At 43.9% G+C, this 19,986-nt stretch overlaps 1 protein-coding gene across 2 annotated transcripts in view; it reads left to right on the top strand.

Moving 5' to 3' along the window:
* Positions 1 to 9,596: 9,596 nt before the first annotated feature.
* LOC126161331 (uncharacterized) overlaps positions 9,597 to 19,986 on the top strand; it is a 681,344-nt gene continuing 670,954 nt past the window's right edge. The window contains exon 1 of one of the 2 annotated variants that reach the window (XM_049917091.1): positions 9,597 to 9,907. In XM_049917091.1, the coding sequence (XP_049773048.1) occupies positions 9,846 to 9,907 (62 nt within the window). In that variant the 5' untranslated portion in view covers positions 9,597 to 9,845. The remainder of the gene's footprint in view (positions 9,908 to 19,986) is intronic. The other variant, XM_049917090.1, reaches the window with a different exon arrangement.

The raw sequence follows: 19,986 nt of genomic DNA, 5'->3' as shown, positions 1-19,986 counted from the left end.
ACATCCGATGGACGGATCACCACAATGTCAGATGTCCTGCCCTCATTCGATGAGACACTGCATTGAGGTTTGGGATTTGATCCAGAGAATTCGCTCAAAGTCTGCTGATCAATATATTTACACCACCACCACATCTACTCCCTTTGCCGGTTAGGTACTGCCAATGAAAATCTCTTCCGCCACCAAGGTTCGATCAGGCCACCTCCGAGTCCTCTGCCACCGCACAAGCTGACGTTAGCAAGCTCTGCGACGTGGGCGGATACGATTTGGGCGTGGTTTCAAGACAATGATATTCACATTTCAAATAATTTCTCTGTTGTCTTGAGGAAACGTTACACAGCAAATACAAGTGTTGTACCAATCAACTTCTCCTTCACGATGTCTCAAATATCTGTACGAAAGTTTTGACCAGGTGGACATCAGCGACTGCGGAACATACACTCCTGGAAATTGAAATAAGAACACCGTGAATTCATTGTCCCAGGAAGGGGAAACTTTATTGACACATTCCTGGGGTCAGATACATCACATGATCACACTGACAGAACCACAGGCACATAGACACAGGCAACAGAGCATGCACAATGTCGGCACTAGTACAGTGTATATCCACCTTTCGCAGCAATGAAGGCTGCTATTCTCCCATGGAGACGATCGTAGAGATGCTGGATGTAGTCCTGTGGAACGGCTTGCCATGCCATTTCCACCTGGCGCCTCAGTTGGACCAGCGTTCGTGCTGGACGTGCAGACCGCGTGAGACGACGCTTCATCCAGTCCCAAACATGCTCAATGGGGGACAGATCCGGAGATCTTGCTGGCCAGGGTAGTTGACTTACACCTTCTAGAGCACGTTGAGTGGCACGGGATACATGCGGACGTGCATTGTCCTGTTGGAACAGCAAGTTCCCTTGCCGGTCTAGGAATGGTAGAACGATGGGTTCGATGACGGTTTGGATGTACCGTGCACTTTTCAGTGTCCCCTCGAAGATCACCAGTGGTGTACGGCCAGTGTAGGAGATCGCTCCCCACACCACGATGCCGGGTGTTGGCCCTGTGTGCCTCGGTCGTATGCAGTCCTGATTGTGGCGCTCACCTGCACGGCGCCAAACACGCATACGACCATCATTAGCACCAAGGCAGAAGCGACTCTCATCGCTGAAGACGACACGTCTCCATTCGTCCCTCCATTCACGCCTGTCGCGACACCACTGGAGGCGGGCTGCACGATGTTGGGGCGTGAGCGGAAGACGGCCTAACGGTGTGCGGGACCGTAGCCCAGCTTCATGGAGACGGTTGCAAATGGTCCTCGCCGATACCCCAGGAGCAACAGTGTCCCTAATTTGCTGGGAAGTGGCGGTGCGGTCCCCTACGGCACTGCGTAGGATCCTACGGTCTTGGCGTGCATCCGTGCGTCGCTGCGGTCCGGTCCCAGGTCGACGGGCACGTGCACCTTCGGCCGACCACTTGCGACAACATCGATGTACTGTGGAGACCTCACGCCCCACGTGTTGAGCAATTCGGCGGTACGTCCACCCGGCCTCCCGCATGCCCACTATACGCCCTCGCTCAAAGTCCGTCAACAGCACATACGGTTCACGTCCACGCTGTCGCGGCATGCTACCAGTGTTAAAGACTGCGATGGAGCTCCGTATGCCACGACAAACTGGCTGACACTGACGGCGGCGGTGCACAAATGCTGCGCAGCTAGCGCCATTCGACGGCCAACACCGCGGTTCCTGGTGTGTCCGCTGTGCCGTGCGTGTGATCATTGCTTGTACAGCCCTCTCGCAGTGTCCGGAGCAAGTATGGTGGGTCTGACACACCGGTGTCAATGTGTTCATTTTTCCATTTCCAGGAGTGTATTTATATAGATCCAGCTGTCAGTAATTTCTTATTTATTGCACGACTGGCTTCGAAGCTTAAACCTTCATCTTCAGGTGCCACGAAGTAATTACGGAAACATAAAAGCGTGGCAGTCATGGGGGTCACGCCCAAGTCAAACAAACGCATGGGAGCGTAGGTCGTTTTCTCCAAAGAGATGTGTTCAGCACCCCGTTGAATGACAAAGAACTGGAGCGTCGAGTAGCGCTGTCCTATCAAGATTTACGAGATGTTTCGGTGGTGTCATCGCAGAGGTGAGTGCAGTATTGCAAGAAATGCGAAGATGACATTCGAATACCTCCTTCAACAGGTACCAGTGTACAGTAAATTGCAACAAGTGCTGAAATTTTATTGTGTTTCTTGTTAAGCCAGGCCACAGGCCATGGTTGAAATTTCAGCGCTACTACTTGGAGATGTCGTCGAAAGATTTACATTTCGAATACATTTGTTCTAATTGGGACAATATTTGATACTGAAGTAAAGAAGCATTAGAGGAGAATCATCAGATTTACAAACAAGAGAGAAAAGCAGCAATTGAGCAATGAAACTAGTTCGCCAAGGTTTACAAATTTAATACAAGGCGGTGTTCACGGAAAGCAAATCATCGATTATAAAACAATGAAAATGCTAAATAAAACAGAAAAAGAAGTTACTAAAATAAATAAACCCAATAAGCAAAACGGATAGAACATGCTCCACTGAGAATGTAGAGGATGAAATTGAAATTGGATTTGTAGACAATTTATGCATACATGATTTAAGAGAAGCTTTCAACTCCACAAGAAACAGAAAAGCTACTGGTACGGATGGTATAAACGCTGAACTGTTAAAATATGGAGGCACTCTACAGCAAAAGAGATTGCTGCATTCATTTAATGTGTGCTGGATAAAGGCAACTGTTCCAGAAGCATGGTCACGTACAAAGGTGGTTTCACTATTTAACAAAGGAGACAGCTATAGCTGCGAGAACTATAGAGGAATCAGCTTACGTGACAACGCATACAGAGTTTATGCAAAAATCTTGAACAAGAGGTTAAAGATTACAGCCGAGACTTTATTAGGCAAAGAACAGATGGGATTTCGGAGGGGCAGATTGACAACAGCTGCAGTATTTATAATAAAAGAAAATTTCGAAAAACAGTGAAAAGGTAATAGGGAAACCCGTTTAGCGTTCATTGGTTTTATTAAGGCTTTCCATAATGTTGATAGAAAGAAATTGTGGAGAATTATGAGGAAAAGAGGATATCCACAAAACCCAATAAACATTTCAAAAAGTTTGTACAAACATATGACTGTAATTTCAGATAAACTGCTTATCCCACACAGCCTGTAACCACAAACAAAAGAGTAAGACGATGGTGTAGCATTTCACCCACACCTTTTAACATTTATTTAGATGATGCGATTCGGAAATGGAAGGAGATTTTTATCGGGGATTAAGATTAACAGTAACTCCCGCTTGAATTGTCTTTTATACGCGTACGACGCCACGCTGCTGGGTGATAATGAAGATGACCTACAAAAGGGAATTCATTTATTAGGTAAGGTTTGCGAAGAGTACTATTGGACAATTTCAGAAAAAAAGAGCAAAAGCAATGGCTTTCAAGGGAAATATACTGTACGGACAAAAATTGTGATCATCAATAGAACAATTGGACAGGTCAAACATTGTAATTATTATGTTGTGACGTCACATATCAGTATAACGATGATAAAAAAAGAAAACACGTTCAAAAATGGCTCTAAGCACTATGGGACTTAACATCTGAGGTCATCAGCTCCCTAGACTTGGGACTACTTAAACCTAACTAACCTCTGGACATCACACACATCCATGCCCGAGGCAGGATTCGAACCTGCGACCGTGGGGGTATAAGTAAACGCCACGAAAGATGCATACAGGCCACAGAGATGATGTTTCTAACAACATCTGACAGATTTCGAAATTCGGAATTTAGGGAAGAACTAAATACATTTAACACCATCAGCAGCATATAAGGAAATACGAGAAACTGGAATAAACATCTCGAAAGAATGAGTGAAGAAAGATCACGTTTCCAGGTAAGACGATTTTAACCAGTTGGGAGAAGAAGTCAAGGAAGTGATCGGTACTGTAACAGGGAGAACGAAAAAAAGCCTAATGCCTGAAGTGAAGATGTTGATGACTAAAGATGTCGGGGTGTGGGCACAGTACTTCACAGTCTGGTTGAAATCCAGACAGCGAGATTAAAAAACGCAGTTCGCAGCACCTGAAGAGGACGATAGAGGCAGTCGTCGAAATATCGTGCAAAAAAATGGACATAACTACTCGACTGAACTCCTGAAAGCACTTGCCAGGAAAGTACTTGGGCTCGAACAAACACAGGTACACCAAAATCGAGTGAGAAATAACGTAAAGGTATCTTATTGCACTAGTGATACTCCCGCATCTGAAAAACTCTGCATTCGTCCGTTAGAGGCCTCTGCGTATGCCATGCCGCATTGCACACTGACCTGCCGGTACGCCAGTTGGGGCCAGTAGGGACGGTGCAGTGTGCCTCTGAAGTTGCGTTTTGTGATATTATTTGTGTATTGAAGCGTCAGATGGCTCGGCGATTGGTAATCAATCCTGCTAATGTTTTACGATTGGTTGAGATAAAGTTACGAAGAACCCTTCTTCGTGAAGATGGTATTGGTGCAGAAGACGAATCATTCGCATGTTTTCTGGTATCTACTATAGTGCAGAAATATGAGCATAAGTTATAAACAGATACTGTTGTAACACTACCACATAATGATGATGATAGGGACGATAATGACGAACAACTCATTGCAAACGGTAGTGCTACGGCAAGTGCGGGAAGAGGCGGTGGAAGCAGTGACAGTGAATACAAACCGCCTCCCAAGAAGAAGGTTAAAGTTGCAAGTATCATCACGGCGTTTGATGACAACACACTGGAGAACATGTACGATGATTATTACGTAAGAGGTTTCGACACATACGACAAGCTTCTGAAAATGGCTCTGAGCACTATGGGACTTAACATCTGAGGTCATCAGTCCCCTAGAACTTAGAACTACTTAAACCTAACTAACCTAAGGACATCACACACATCCATGCCCGAGGCAGGATTCGAACCTGCGACCGTAGCAGTCGCGCGGTTCCGGACTGAGCGCCTAGAACCGCTAGACCACCGCGGCCGGCGCTTCTGAAAAGATACCCTAAACTGAAGTCTAAAAGCAGTATTAAAAACATACTGGATTACGTGGCAAAGAAAAGAGAAGGAAATACAGTTTTCAAAGGAAATCGTACACTGCTGTTCAAGACCATCAACGAGCGTGTAATGGCGAAATTCGATGAAGCGCGAGAATGCGGTTCCGCCGTTCATTATTGGCATTTACAACATTGGGCATTGGTCGTAGCCAGAAATCTCGGGTGTACAAACTTCACAGCCGTATCACTATGCTCCAAGCACGAAAAGATAAGATCGACGAAGAAGAGCTGATTGAAAGAGCTCAAACGTTTGTTGCTGACGTCAATGAGCATATCACGAGAGAAATATCGATATTAGTTCTGTATGGAACTGTGATCAGAGTCAGTTCAACTATGAACTTTCTTGCGACAGAACGCTATCCATGAAAGGGGAGAGAAACACTGTCGCGATGTTGCAATCAGTTAACTGTGCAACACATAGTAGATAGTGTCGGAAGTTCCATGCGGCTTTTCGCGGATGATGCTGCAGTATACAGAGAAGTTGCACCATTAGAAAATTGCAGCGAAATGCAAGAAGATCTGCAGCGGATAGGCACTTAGTGCAGGGAGTGGCAACTGACCCTTAACATAGACAAATGTAATGTATTACGAATACATAGAAAGAAGGATCCTTTATTGTATGATTATATGATAGCGGAACAAACACTGGTAGCAGTTACTTCTTTAAAATATCTGGGAGTATGCGTGCGAAACGATTTGAAGTGGAATGATCATATAAAATTAATTGTTGGTAAGGCGGGTACCAGGTTGAGATTCATTGGGAGAGTCCTTAGAAAATGTAGTCCATCAACAAAGTAGGTGGCTTACAAAACACTCGTTCGACCTATACTTGAGTATTGCTCATCAGTGTGGGATCCGTACCAGATCGGGTTGACGGAGGAGATGGAGAAGATCCAAAGAAGAGGGGCGCGTTTCGTCACAGGGTTATTTGGTAAGCGTGATAGCGTTACGGAGATGTTTAGCAAACTCAAGTGGCAGACTCTGCAAGAGAGGAGCTCTGCATCGCGGTGTAGCTTGCTGTCCAGGTTTCGAGAGGGTGCGTTTCTGGATGAGGTATCGAATATATTGCTTCCACCTACTTATATCTCCCGAGGAGATCACGAATGTAAAATTAGAGAGATTCGAGCGCGCACGGAGGTTTTCCGGCAGTCGTTCTTCCCGCGAACCATACGCGACTGGAACAGAAAAGGGAGGTAATGACAGTGGCACGTAAAGTGCCCTCCGCCACACACCGTTGGCTGGGTTACGGATTATAAATGTAGATGTCGATGTAGAGATAGTTACACGATCGATGTTGCAATATCGATGGACGGACGATTGGCAGACAAACTCTATATTTGCTTCCAAGAATCCAGTGGAAAGTTTGGACCCCGCGTGTCAAGGGAAATAGAAACGCGGTGCCCTCCAAATGTCGTCGTCGATGCAAGTGTGAGTGGGAAGATGACGAAACAACATCGGAAGACGATTTTTCTGTCAGTTTTGAATCCACATTTGTCGAGAAAGTCATTAGTACTTTGTGACTCCTGGTCTGGACATAAGGATGAACGAGTACTACTGGAAGCATCAGGCGGAAAATATGTAGATTTAAAAATCATTCCGTCTAAAATTACAAAATATGCACAACCTCTGGATGTGTATTTCTTCAGGCAATATAAAATATATGCCAGGAGAATAACAGACTTCATTAAACTACGTTCCAGTAATGTGCAGCCGAAATTGCATGACAGATTCTTTATCATGAATATGCATTCTGTCATTTACAATCAGTTATCTGCGGGAGTATACAGACCAATGCTTCGTTACGCGTGGCAGAACGCTGGCTACGATATTGGTGAACCAGTAAACAACTTCAAAAGTGTCACCGACGTGGCGTTCAACACTGATATCATAGAATGTGCAAATGCGCCATGCGATCAACTTGGCATTTCTTCACTGTGCGTTTTGCTGTCATTCGTATTGCTCGGAGCATTTTATTGACATTCCGCATTTACATTTGTAGTTAAGATTACTGCATTGCATATGGCGTCTACAATTACATCTACAGTGATATCTAGAGCATGACTGCAGAGTTTTGCAGAAAAACGACACCCACCAGCACATTCAGAGGTACGTAATGGTGCTGTAACCAAACGTTCATACAGATCTGTTTGTTCGTGCCCAAGTACTTTCCTGATTAGTATTATGGCGCCCGTGTTACGTAGGACACCTATTTTAAAAACTGGGTGTTTTTGGAAATCAGCCTTGTGCAAACACTATTAGTTTAGTTTTATGTTTACCCAGACATGTTTCGACACCAATGTGTCATCTCCACGGAAGAAAGAAAAGAAGAGCTTCAGACCTTAGTAAAATGAGGACATACATTTTCTTACTGAATATACAGGGTGTTTCAAAAATGACAGGTATATTTGAAACGGCAATAAAAACTAAACGAGCAGCGATAGAAATACACCGTTTGTTGCAATATGCTTGGGACAACAGTACATTTTCAGGCAGACAAACTTTCGAAATTACAGTAGTTACAATTGTCAACAACAGATGGCGCTGCGGTCTGGGAAACTCTATAGTACGATATTTTCCACATATCCACCATGCGTAGCAATAATATGGCGTAGTCTCTGAATGAAATTACCCGAAACCTTTGACAACGTGTCTGGCGGAATGGCTTCACATGCAGATGAGATGTACTGCTTCAGCTGTTCAATTGTTTCTGGACTCTGGCGGTACACCTGGTCTTTCAAGTGTCCCCACAGAAAGAAGTCACAGGGGTTCATGTCTGGCGAATAGGGAGGCCAATCCACGCCGCCTCCTGTATGTTTCGGATAGCCCAAAGCAATCACACGATCATCGAAATATTCATTCAGGAAATTAAAGACGTCGGCCGTGCGATGTGGCCGGGCATCATCTTGCATAAACCACGAGGTGTTCGCAGTGTCGTCTAAGGCAGTTTGTACCGCCACAAATTCACGAAGAATGTCCAGATAGCATGATGCAGTAATCGTTTCGGATCTGAAAAATGGGCCAATGATTCCTTTGGAAGAAATGGCGGCCCAGACCAGTACTTTTTGAGGATGCAGGGACGATGGGACTGCAACATGGGGCTTTTCGGTTCCCCATATGCGCCAGTTCTGTTTATTGACGAAGCCGTCCAGGTAAAAATAAGCTTCGTCAGTAAACCAAATGCTGCCCACATGCATATCGCCGTCATCAAACCTGTGCACTATATCGTTAGCGAATGTCTCTCGTGCAGCAATGGTAGCGGCGCTGAGGGGTTGCCGCGTTTGAAGTTTGTATGGATAGAGGTGTAAACTCTGGCGCACGAGACGATACGTGGACGTTGGCGTCATTTGGACCGCAGCTGCAACACGGCGAACGGAAACCCGAGGCCGCTGTCGGATCACCTGCTGCACTAGCTGCGCGTTGCCCTCTGTAGTTGCCGTACGCGGTCGCCCTACCTTTCCGGCACGTTCATCCGTCACGTTCCCAGTCCGTTGAAATTTTTCAAACAGATCCTTTATTGTATCGCTTTTCGGTCCTTTGGTTACATTAAACCTCCGTTGAAAACTTCGTCTTGTTGCAACAACACTGTGTTCTAGGCGGTGGAATTCCAACACCAGAAAAATCCTCTGTTCTAAGGAATAAACCATGTTGTCTACAGCACACTTGCACGTTGTGAACAGCACACGCTTACAGCAGAAAGACGACGTACAGAATGGCGCACCCACAGACTGCGTTGTCTTCTATATCTTTCACATCACTTGCAGTTGTTGAAAATTGTAACTACTGTAATTTCGAAAGTTTGTCCGCCTGAAAGTGTACTGTTGTCCCAAGCATATTGCAACAAACGGTGTATTTCTATCGCTGCTCGTTTAGTTTTTATTGCCGTTTCAAATATACCGGTCATTTTTGAAACACCCTGTGTATACCCTTAGGCTATACCTACAGTAATGTAGCAGATCTCATAAGCAGTGGCGGATTTCGCAGAAAGTTGTCACAGTCACTGTCGTCAACTGTGTAGTCATCAGCGTGTGTACACCGCGAGCGTGTACACAGCACCGCAGTTCGCAAAATTCTACGGGCTTTTCTTCTGACGCGTTCCTTCTCGAGAGCATCACTGTATCCCTGACCCAAATCCCCGACGGCAGGTATATTCCGACGACACCACCGACTTGGGTGTCATCAGGTGTGGGAGAGATTCCATTCGCGTTTTGTGATTCATCTCGGCGACATTCCGCGGTTCCGCGGATGACACGCGCTGGCGGCCGTTCGGACGTAACCGCGAACGGCTAGCGGTACCTGCCGAGACAGCTCAGCCCTTAGCCGGCAGCTGCGGGCCGCCTGCAGCGAAAGTCGCCCGTGCGCGCAGCGGCAGCGGCAGCGGCAGCGGCGTGCACGCGCCCACCTCCGGCCAGTAGTACCGCGCCGACTTCCCAGCGAGCACCAGCGAGTCCGCTCTGCACCGTGCCGTGACCACGCGGACCGGTCGCCCGCCGTCTCGTCTGCACTACTGACCGTCTCCCGTTTGTCGCCGCTCTGGCAGTAGTCGGCTGTGTGCGATAACTTTACTCGCTCCGCGTCTTCGGTTCTGGTGCTATCCTCTACGTGTGCCGATACTAGTAGTTGTCACCTGTTTTCCTTGTGTGTCGACTCTGTACAGTTCTCATTTGTGAGTGTTGGGAAGTGATTGTGTGCCACCACGTCGTACTCGACCAAGATGATGTCCTTATACCGAACCCTCAAAGGCGGGGGAACGAAGAGGAGTAGCAAAAGCAGCAGGTAAGGCAATATTCTGATACGTTGTTGTTGTTGTGGTCTTCAGTCCTGAGACTGGTTTGATGCAGCTCTCCATGCTACTCTATTCTGTGCAAGCTTCTTCATCTCCCAGTACCTTCAGCAACCTACATCCTTCTGAATCTGCTTAGTGTATGCATCTCTTGGTCTCCCCCTACGATTTTTACCCTCCACGCTGCCCTCCAATACTAAATTGGTGATCCCTTGATGCCTCAGAACATGTCCTACCAGCCGATCCCTTCTTCTGGTCAAGTTGTACCATAAACTTCTCTTCTCGCCAATCCTATTCAATACTTCCTCATTAGTTATGTGATCTACCCATCTAATCTTCAGCATTCTTCTGTAGCACCATATTTCGAAAGCTTCTATTCTCTTCTTGTCCAAACTATTTACCGTCCATGTTTCACTTCCATACATGGCTACACTCCATACAAATACTTTCAGAAACGACTTCCTGACACCTAAATCTATACTCGATGTTAACAAATTTCTCTTCTTCAGAAACGCTTTCCTTGCCATTGCAAGTCTACATTTTATATCCTCTCTACTTCGACCATCATCAGTTATTTTACTCCCCAAATAGCAAAACTCCTTTACTACTTTAAGTGTCTCATTTCCTAATCTAATTCCCTCAGCATCACCCGACTTAATTTGACTACATTCCATTATCCTCGTTTTGCTTTTGTTGATGTTCATCTATATCCTCCTTTCAAGACACTGTCCATTCCGTTCAACTGCTCTTCCAAGTCCTTTGCTGTCTCTGACAGAATTACAATGTCATCGGCGAACCTCAAAGTTTTTACTTCTTCTCCGTGAATTTTAATACCTACTCCGAATTTTTCTTTTGTTTCCTTTACTGCTTGCTCAATATACAGATTGAATAACATCTGATACGTGTAACACAGTAATAAAAAAATAAAATCTGTAAGATGATTCTGCGGAAGGATGACAGATAAGAGGTCATTAGAGACAGTGCGCCGGCCGCTGTGACCGAGCAGTTCTAGGCACTTCAGTCTAGAACCGCGCTGCTGCTACGGTCGCAGGTTCGAATCCTGCCTCGGGCATGGATGTGTGTGATGTCCTTAGGTTAGTTGCAGATGTATGGGGATGAAATCGAGCGTGGCCGTATTGGAGAAACCATTCCAGCATTCACCAAAAACTTACGAAGTTGCTAATAGAAAATGCATATCACTGACTCACTTCAACACCAGATGGGAAGAAAGGACCAAACTGGGAGGGAGGGAGTGGGGGGGGGGGGGAGGCGCGGAGAGCACCCGAATGCTGCAAAACCAGCCAAAAACTTGTTGTCAAAAAGAAAAATGACTTTTTCTTTCAAAAATGGTTCAAATGGCTCTGAGCACTATGGGACTTAACATCTGAGGTCATCAGTCCCCTAGACTTAGAACTACTTAAACCTAACTAACCTAAGGACATCACACACCTATGCCCGAGGCAGGATTCGAAACTGCGACCGTAGTGGTCACGCGGTTCCAGACTGATGCGCCTAGAACCACTCAGCCACACCGGCCGGCCTTTTTCTTTCATCAGGAGATGAATTTATCAATTTGGTAGCTTACAGGGTAGCTATAAATTAATGGAGAAAAAAAAGGGAAACTGACTGTCAGTTCAAAATATTATCCACATCTACATCCACACTTCACAAGATACAGTGAACCGCGTGATGGAGGGTGCATCGTAGCGATATTATCGGATTTTCTTTTCTGTTCCATCCGTGTAAACAGCGAGGGAAAAAATGACTGTCTACATATCTCCGTACATGCCCTAATCTCTCTTATCTTATGATCCCTGCGCGAGATAGACGTGGCAGCATAATGGTAGCACAATCTTCTCCAATAAGGTTTTCTAAATTTATCCGGTAGGGAAGGACGATATATGCTACGTTATCACAGACGGAATAACACGTAAGTTGGAGACGTATTGGGAAGAGGACGAAACTGGCTGTATTGCAGGAACCATATAGGGGTTCGCCTAAAGTGGTTTAGGAGAACCACTGAAGAGGTGGCTAATAGATGGAAAATATGCAACGGATGTGGTGTTGGTTCGTTTGAAGACAGAGTCGGAAAAAATGTTCAAACTGGAGAGGTTGGGAAGGGTTGGATGCCGCAGGGGGGAGATGGGGGGCTGGGAATGTGAAAGCTACTGATGAGTTACTAATAGTGCTCAAAGTTGTGAAACGAACGATACACCAGTTGTCACAAAAAAAAAGAGAAGTGTCAACCATACTACGCTACATCAGGACGTGACTTTGTCAAGGGAATCCCTAGACTGTATAAGATGTCCACGAAGAAGGGCTTATATGGAAGATAGAAACTAAGTGAGGGGAAAAAAAAAATTCGTTGCGAGTAATATCTACTTCTACGAATATACTCCGCGAGCTACTGTACAGTGCATTGCGGAGGGTACTTTGGACTAATACTAGCGATTTTCTGCCCTATTCCTTATGCGTTTTGAGCGAGATATAAATAAAAGACAGACACAATGCCACGTTGAGAGCCCGCGATCACGAGGCACTTCTATTGCGATTATTTTACGCTGTTGATCGCATAAGCAGCTTATTATGATTACCGTTTTCGGCGTTAGCCATCTTCACTTTTACTACTGAAAATGTGAAAAAAAATCTGGAATTCAGAATTTCATTTACAGTAAACTTAAATAGGTGCAATTCATATTTGTATAACCGATACGATTAACATAGATACGATGTACAAACATAGCAATTTTTCCCACTGCTAAATACAAAATGTATCTTGTGAGTTTTTCTCTGCAGCGTATAAACGTCACAATTTAAAAGTACTGTGGGTGAGTGACGTTGGCATTATTACATAATCATACATAAGTAAAACAGGTTACTTGCTTCAGAATGTCTGGTATACTGAATAATATACTTTCTAAAATACGCAGTTTTTTGAAAAACACATAAATTTATATTAAAATTGTCCTGAATACTCGTTCAGGTTTTACAAATGAGAACATAACAAAAATAAAAGTAAAAAATTTGTTGAGTTGTAACATCTAAATAAATATTCAGGTCAGAGTTTTATGTAAATTCATGTATATTTTTAAACAACTACATATTTTAGAAGTATATTATTCCGTTTGTTAGATATGGATGATGCCATTTATTTTACCTACTTATTTTTATATAAACATGCCATTACCACCCATCGGCAGCACATTTAAATAACGACATGTACACGCCGTACAAAAAACAACTTACGACAAGATGAACTTTGCAATTAGCAGCAGGAAAAAGTATTATGTTTGTACATCTTACCTGTATTACTCATAGGAGCTATATAAATATGAATTACAATCCATTATACTTGTTGTAATGTAATAATAAATTGTAGATCTTTTTCTACGTATTTGCTGTAAGAGATGTGAAGAAGGCTAACGCCGAAGTCGGTAAAGTGCATATGCAATCAATTACTTTTCATGATTCCTATACGAGATGTGCAAGGATGACAACAGAATTTTCTCAGAGTCTTCCTCGAACAGTGGCTAAGTGTACCCAATAGGAATAGGGAAGGGAGAACCAAGTCGCCTTCCTTCTAGAGGTTCTCAGCCGGCCTCTGTGGCCGAGCGGTTCTAGGCGCTTCAGTCCAGAACAACTCTGATGATGCGGTCGCAGGTTCGAATCCTGCCTCGGGCATGGATGTGTGTGATGTCCTTAGGTTAGCTAGGTTCGAGTAGTTCTAAGGTTAGGGGACTGATGACCTCAGATGTTAAGTCCCATAGTGCTCAAAGCCATTTGCACCATCTAGAGGTTCTCATTCATTTTCCTCAATCATCTCAGTACCGGCTATACTTCCCAATTACGAACCTAGCAGCACGTCTCTGGTAAGGACTCCAAACGCTAGAGGAGTCTTTGTAACTGGTCTCGCTAGCCTCTGTTCGGTCTCTATTGCAGATGTACTGCTCTTTCCTAGAACCCTTCCATTCGCCTTCCCCAGTACTGATATTTTTTATTCGTCCTGTTCGTGTCACTCCTCTGTACAACCCCTAAATATATGGTCGATGTTAGTGAATGAGTGAATGAAACAAACTTGTATCCAAACAAGACACAGCGAATATCGTCGAAATTTGCAATGGTCTGCAAATATTTCCCGTGTAATAAATACAAAAATAAATGGGGATAAGAAATCAAACGAACTACACTCACTCTGTAACGAGCCAACGGATACCATTGGTATCGAAATACTCAGAAAATATTCCTTAACAATATTCCAAATTTTATCTCTGCAGTTCGGGTTCTTCCCGTATAAATGTTAATCCGCTACTGGTTCCCTTTCCTGGAAAAAATGAATTACTTCAAACTGTTTATCGAAAGTGTGCTAACGTTTCTAATGATACCCAGAAGACTGCAAGAAAAAGTAGTCCCTTAATATCAACTGTTCGTAGATAGTTGTCTTAAATGAAGGAAAAGGTGATTCTATCTACAATTGTGTTGGGAATATATTACTTTACACTGAAGATGTTACAGCATAGAAAACTGAATCAGCGTGACTACCAGATATTATCGGGCATGGTTTGTAAGCTGTGTGAAGAGTGACTCGATAGACTTAGGTTCATTGTTCGGAAGTGATCCGAGCGGCTGTTGGCATCTCAGAACGAGGCATTGCACTGAAATATCCGTCCTCTCAAGTTGTTCATCAGCACCACTATTTTTCAATTCACACTTAAGTGCTTGGCAGAGGCTTCATAGAACCATTTTTTGTTAGACTACAGTGTTTCTTGACCGTTCCGCTCTCGAATAGCACTTGGGAAAAATTAGCACCTAAACCTTTTCGTGCGACGTCTGATTTCTCTTATTTTTTGCGATGGTTATTTATTCTCATGTTGGGGGAACCAACAAAATAATTTTGCATTCTGAGAAGAAAATTGGTGATTTAAATTTCGTGAGAAGATCTCCAGAAATATGCTTTGGTGACTGCACCCCAACTTTCGTATCGCATCCGTGACACCCTCTCCCCAATTTCACGATAATACAATACGAGCTGCCCAACTTTCAAATTTTTGGACATACTGCGTCATTGCTATCTGGTAAGGATCCCATACAGCACAGCAGCACTCTTTAAGGGATAGGCAAGTGTACTATAGGCACTCCCTTTAGTAGATTTGTTGCATCTTTTAAGCGTTCTGCCAATAAAATAAAGTCTTTTGTTCACCTCCCCAGTTTAATTTGTTCGTAATTATAATCTCTTAAGTTTTTACTTGAATCGGCAGCCTTTAAATTTGTGTAGTTCATAGTGTATTTGAAATTTAATACTTCTTTAGTAGTCATAAGGATGACCCCACATTTTTAATTGTTCAGAATCAACTGCCATTTTTTACGCCGTACAGATATATTGTATAATCCATTTTGCAAATCGTTTTGCTTACTTCACTATACAATATGCGACAGCATCATCTGAAAACGATCTAAGATGTCTCCTCAGATGGTCCCCTAAGTCGTCTGTATATACTGGGGACAGCTGAGTAGGGGAACACCAGATGTCACTTGAGTTTCAGTCGATGACTTCTTGCCAGTTACTAGGAACAGTGATCTTTGTGACATAAATCACGAATTCGGTCGCCCAACTGAGACGATGTACAGTAGACATACAATTTGATTAAAAACTGTTTGTGAAGAACGGTGTCAGAAGCCTTTTGGAAATCTAAAAATATGGAATCAATTTGACATCCACTATGGATAGCACTCATTACAACGTATGAATGAATAACCAATTGTGTTTGACATAGACGGTTTTTTATACATCCTAGTATGTGTTGTTTCTAGAAGGGTCATTTGCCAACATTACATTCGTCAAAGTGAAGTCGTCATCACAAGGAGGACAGAGCGAGATGACTCAGCGTCAAGACACTGGATTCGAATTCGAGATGGGAGCCGCTTAAATCCCCATCCGGCCATCTATCTATAGTTCTTCCGGGATTTTCCTAAATGGCTTAAAGTAAAAACTGTGATTGTTCTTTGAAAGAGTACGTCTTATTTCCTACCCCCGTCCTTCCACAATTCGAGTGTCTCTATTGACATCATTGTTAATCTCTACGCATACTTCGTTCCTTTTCCATCGTTAATAGTGAAAAACTGTCTAGAAGTGGTGCAACTTCTGTCCGAACAGATAATTAAAGGCTTCTATACACTCTCGTTCAGGTCATGATAAAACTAATTTATCGTACAAGAACTTTGATAGAAGGCTTTAGTGACTAGTGTAAAGGTGGTACACGCCAGTACGAGTGAGTCAATGCCTGTTTTTCTGCCTTTGGGAGAGGCCTTCCACACTGGATCAGGTTTTGTCGTTTCATCCCGTAATGGACAGCCTCCAGTTGCAAAGTAAGGAATACCCAAGGTTAGCTCTCTTTGATCGGCTTCTTCCGTTTCGTCAAAGCAATGTAAGCCGAAGGATCATTTGAATACCACATCGCTTTAAAGTCATGATGCTCTTAGGATGCTAACCACGGGGTAACCTCACCTAGAGATGTAAATTTTATGATAAAGGGGAGGAAATATACTGGATCAGAACTAAGACAAAATCTGAACGTATGTATTCATCAGAAAGTCATCTTCTCCGCTACCAAGACCGTATGTTCTGTCGAAATATCAGCAATATCATTGTACATCTGGAAGTTCCCGTTTCAAAGAAGTGCTAGTTGCTAAATGTCGACCATTGATAGAACGGTATGATGTCCACGTGTCCAGTGAATATTATTTTAACAGATGTACTGCACTTTCTGCATAAACCCTCCGAAATCAATTGTGTTACTGGCTTTACAGAGGTGCGTGAAAATTTAGCATTCGAGTAGGAGCTTTTTCAGGACGTTATGCACAGATAAACCGCCACACATCGCATATTGCTTGATTTACTGCTAGTTTTGTTCACCACACACGAGCGTCTTCAGGTATTCACGGTCCTGATATATACAGCTCAGTTACTCTGTCCTAGACATTTGGCGTATGCACCACATTTCTAGTCGCCTATTTCATTTCACGATTGTGCTCGAGGCACTGATCGGCGACAGCTGATTTGCTTCATTGTTTTAGGCGTATATGTTGCTAACTGTTTTCGCACCTCTCCTCGACTGTTCTAAAAGTCTGCTTTTGTGGGCAGACTATTAGAGGATTCCAAGACAGCTGTGATAACCATCAACGACACATCCGTCTAAAACAACTAAGCAAATCCAGTGACGCCTGCCATAGCCTAGAACGTAATCATGAAATGAAATACGATGAGGCCAATATCGCGCTGAAAACGCCAAGTCTCTCGGAGAACTTACGTAACGAGTCTATCGAAATAAAATGCTGGAACATTTAAGAAATCTGGACAGTGGTTTCAACTTGAGCAGGACGTGGAATCCGACACTCAACTTATTAAAAATGTGCCAGTCACCTCACCCATCAGAGCTGTAAAAACGTCAAGAGATTGCGCATTTTACGTATTGACTGCAGGCTCCGGAAAATGAATGAGCATCATAATGCATAGCGGACGTCGGGAGTCGAACTAACGACGTACAAAAAGCGGGCGCGACACCAACAGTACATCCCAGCTTGGTTAGAGTCTAGGTAGCGAGTACACATTAACAATCCAGCTCGCAGCACCTGAAGAAGACGACTGGGTCGTTGAAATGCGCGTGTCTTGCAGCAAAATAGGATCAACAACTCGGCAGAACATGCGAAAGCTCACCATTAATCATACACGCCAAGAAAACAGTAGTGATGGTGTTTGCCAGCCGCTGTGGCCGAGCGGTTCTAGGCGCTTCAGTCTTGAACCGCGCGACCGCTACGGTCGCAGGTTCGAATCCTGTCTCGGAAATGGATGTGTGTGATGTCCTTAGGTTAGTTAGGTTTAAGTAGTTCTAAGTGTAGGGGACTGATGACCTCAGCTTTTAAGTTCCATAGTGCTCAGAACCATTTGGAGTGATGGTGTTTATAACGTGTCTCTTCCTGTTTTCGCGCCGCAGTGACTAATCCATTAGATTTAGTGCGTACAATAGCAGAACCCCTGTTTCTTTATTTGATATTTCGGCGTGTCCTCTTGGCCTGGTTCCGAGGGAGCTGACAAACTGAAACTACAGCAGACGCTCCGCCCTTTGAAATCCCGCGGACCGTCCCAGAGCGCTTGCAGGCACAAATGCACAAACTCCAGGGATGATGTTCGGCGTCAAAGACCTATGCATGCGTTGTGTCATGAGATGAAGAAACTACAATCATCCGGTCATAACTGTGGGTTCCTTTGATTGCTCTGGGGTAGGCTCATGGGAAACACAACATGTCAAACATTACTTCACTTTCTTTCAAGAATGATAAAAACGATGATTATCTTTATACAGTACATTGCCGCAGCAGTGTGTCGAATATTTACAGCTGCCTTTGGATAATAATGTATTACTTGACGCACACAATTACAAACTCCTCGCCTGATGTAAACGTTCAACATTTACAAAAGTACAGTTCCATTTGAGACATAAATACCACTGCTCCAGCTCAGCCGATTTATGTGGCTGTAAAATGGCTGAAATGGCTCTGAGCACTATGGGACTTAACATCTGATGTCATCAGTCCCCTAGAACTTAGAACTACTTAAACCTAACTAACCTAAGGATATCACACACGTCCATACTCAAAGCAGAATTCGAACCTGCTACCGTAGCAGTCGCGCGGTTTCGTACTGAAGCACCTAGAACCGCCTAGAACCGCTCGGCCACCGCGGCCGGCGTTATGGGGCTGTAAGAACCAGGTGTATGTTCTGTGTTTGCTGCATCTTTCATCAACTACACGCATCGTCTGCCCGACGTACGAAAGGCCGCACTTTCAGGTGTTCTTATATATCACATCATCTTTGAAGGTACCTAAAAGTCTTGCTGTCTTCGATGGAGGTCGAAAAATCACTTTGACTTAATGATTGCTGACGATCCGATCGATTTTCGACTACAGACAGGAAAGTCTACTTTAGGTTTTATCCTCGGTACCTTAGGCTATGTACCTTTTGTGGAGAATGCCCGTTTCCTTGAAAAACTACTTTTAACCCTTTCCGGGCTCAAATTTTATGTCGCATTAGGAAAAAGGTAAAAACTCTATTTTTGACTTTTGGGTACTTCCAGAAGCACTGTAAACATGATTTACACTTTTTTTTGTGTTAGGGCAATTTTTTTTCTAATGGATCCAGACTGAGCATACAGGTCAGGAACCTGAATACAGTTAATAATATTCATAACATTAATGGTTCAAATGGCTCTGAGCATTATGGGACTTAACATCTGAGGTCATCAGTCCTCTAGAACTTAGAACTACTTACACCTAACTAACCTAAGGACATCACACACATCCATGCCCGAGGCAGGCATCGAACCTGCGATCGTAGCAGGTTCCGGACTGAAGAGCCTAGAACCGCTCGGCCACAGCGGCCGGCCCATAGCATTATTTGGGAAATTTTAAACAAGTACTTGAATACTTTCTTGTTCACTAATAGGAAAAAAATTGTGATATCCAGCACAAACAGTCGACCTCATTGGAAGAAAATTGCAGTATTCTCCTAGAGTCAAATTTTAACAAAACTGTTATTTTTGTCAAAGAGAGACAATGGCACGTTACATTTTGCACACCTAATGAGTGATTTAATCTGTCTACACAGATTGCGTCTTTGTTCGTTACTGTCTTGTACAGGCCAGTGTACAATATGGTCGAACCTAACATCGTCAGCAAGTGCATGATGAAGAGCATGGAGGTTGTGCATAGTTGTTGCTTTAGATCCTCTTGTCAGGTTTCTGAGTCCGAAGCAACGCATTGGCCATTTGTAGGCCGAACTTCAGCAAAGACATGGGCTTCTCTTTGGGCTGGGAAAGATGTCGCTTATAAAGAAGCCGAAGGTTCACTACGCATAATACCATTTTTCCCTTGGATTTTCTATTCACACAGTAATGTTTCTTTGGATAACCTCACTTGCAGATCTACGAGTAGGTACTAATGTTCCCACTGGGTCCCTGTGAGCCCATTTCTTTTTTTTTAACCTTGTAACATTTCTATGATAAAATACAATTTTCGTACA

This window comes from Schistocerca cancellata, chromosome 2, assembly GCF_023864275.1.
Source record: "Schistocerca cancellata isolate TAMUIC-IGC-003103 chromosome 2, iqSchCanc2.1, whole genome shotgun sequence".
Classification (NCBI taxonomy): Eukaryota; Metazoa; Arthropoda; class Insecta; order Orthoptera; family Acrididae; genus Schistocerca; species Schistocerca cancellata.
The sequence above is the reverse complement of the archived record's forward strand: the minus strand, read 5'-3'. Positions and strand labels throughout refer to the sequence as shown.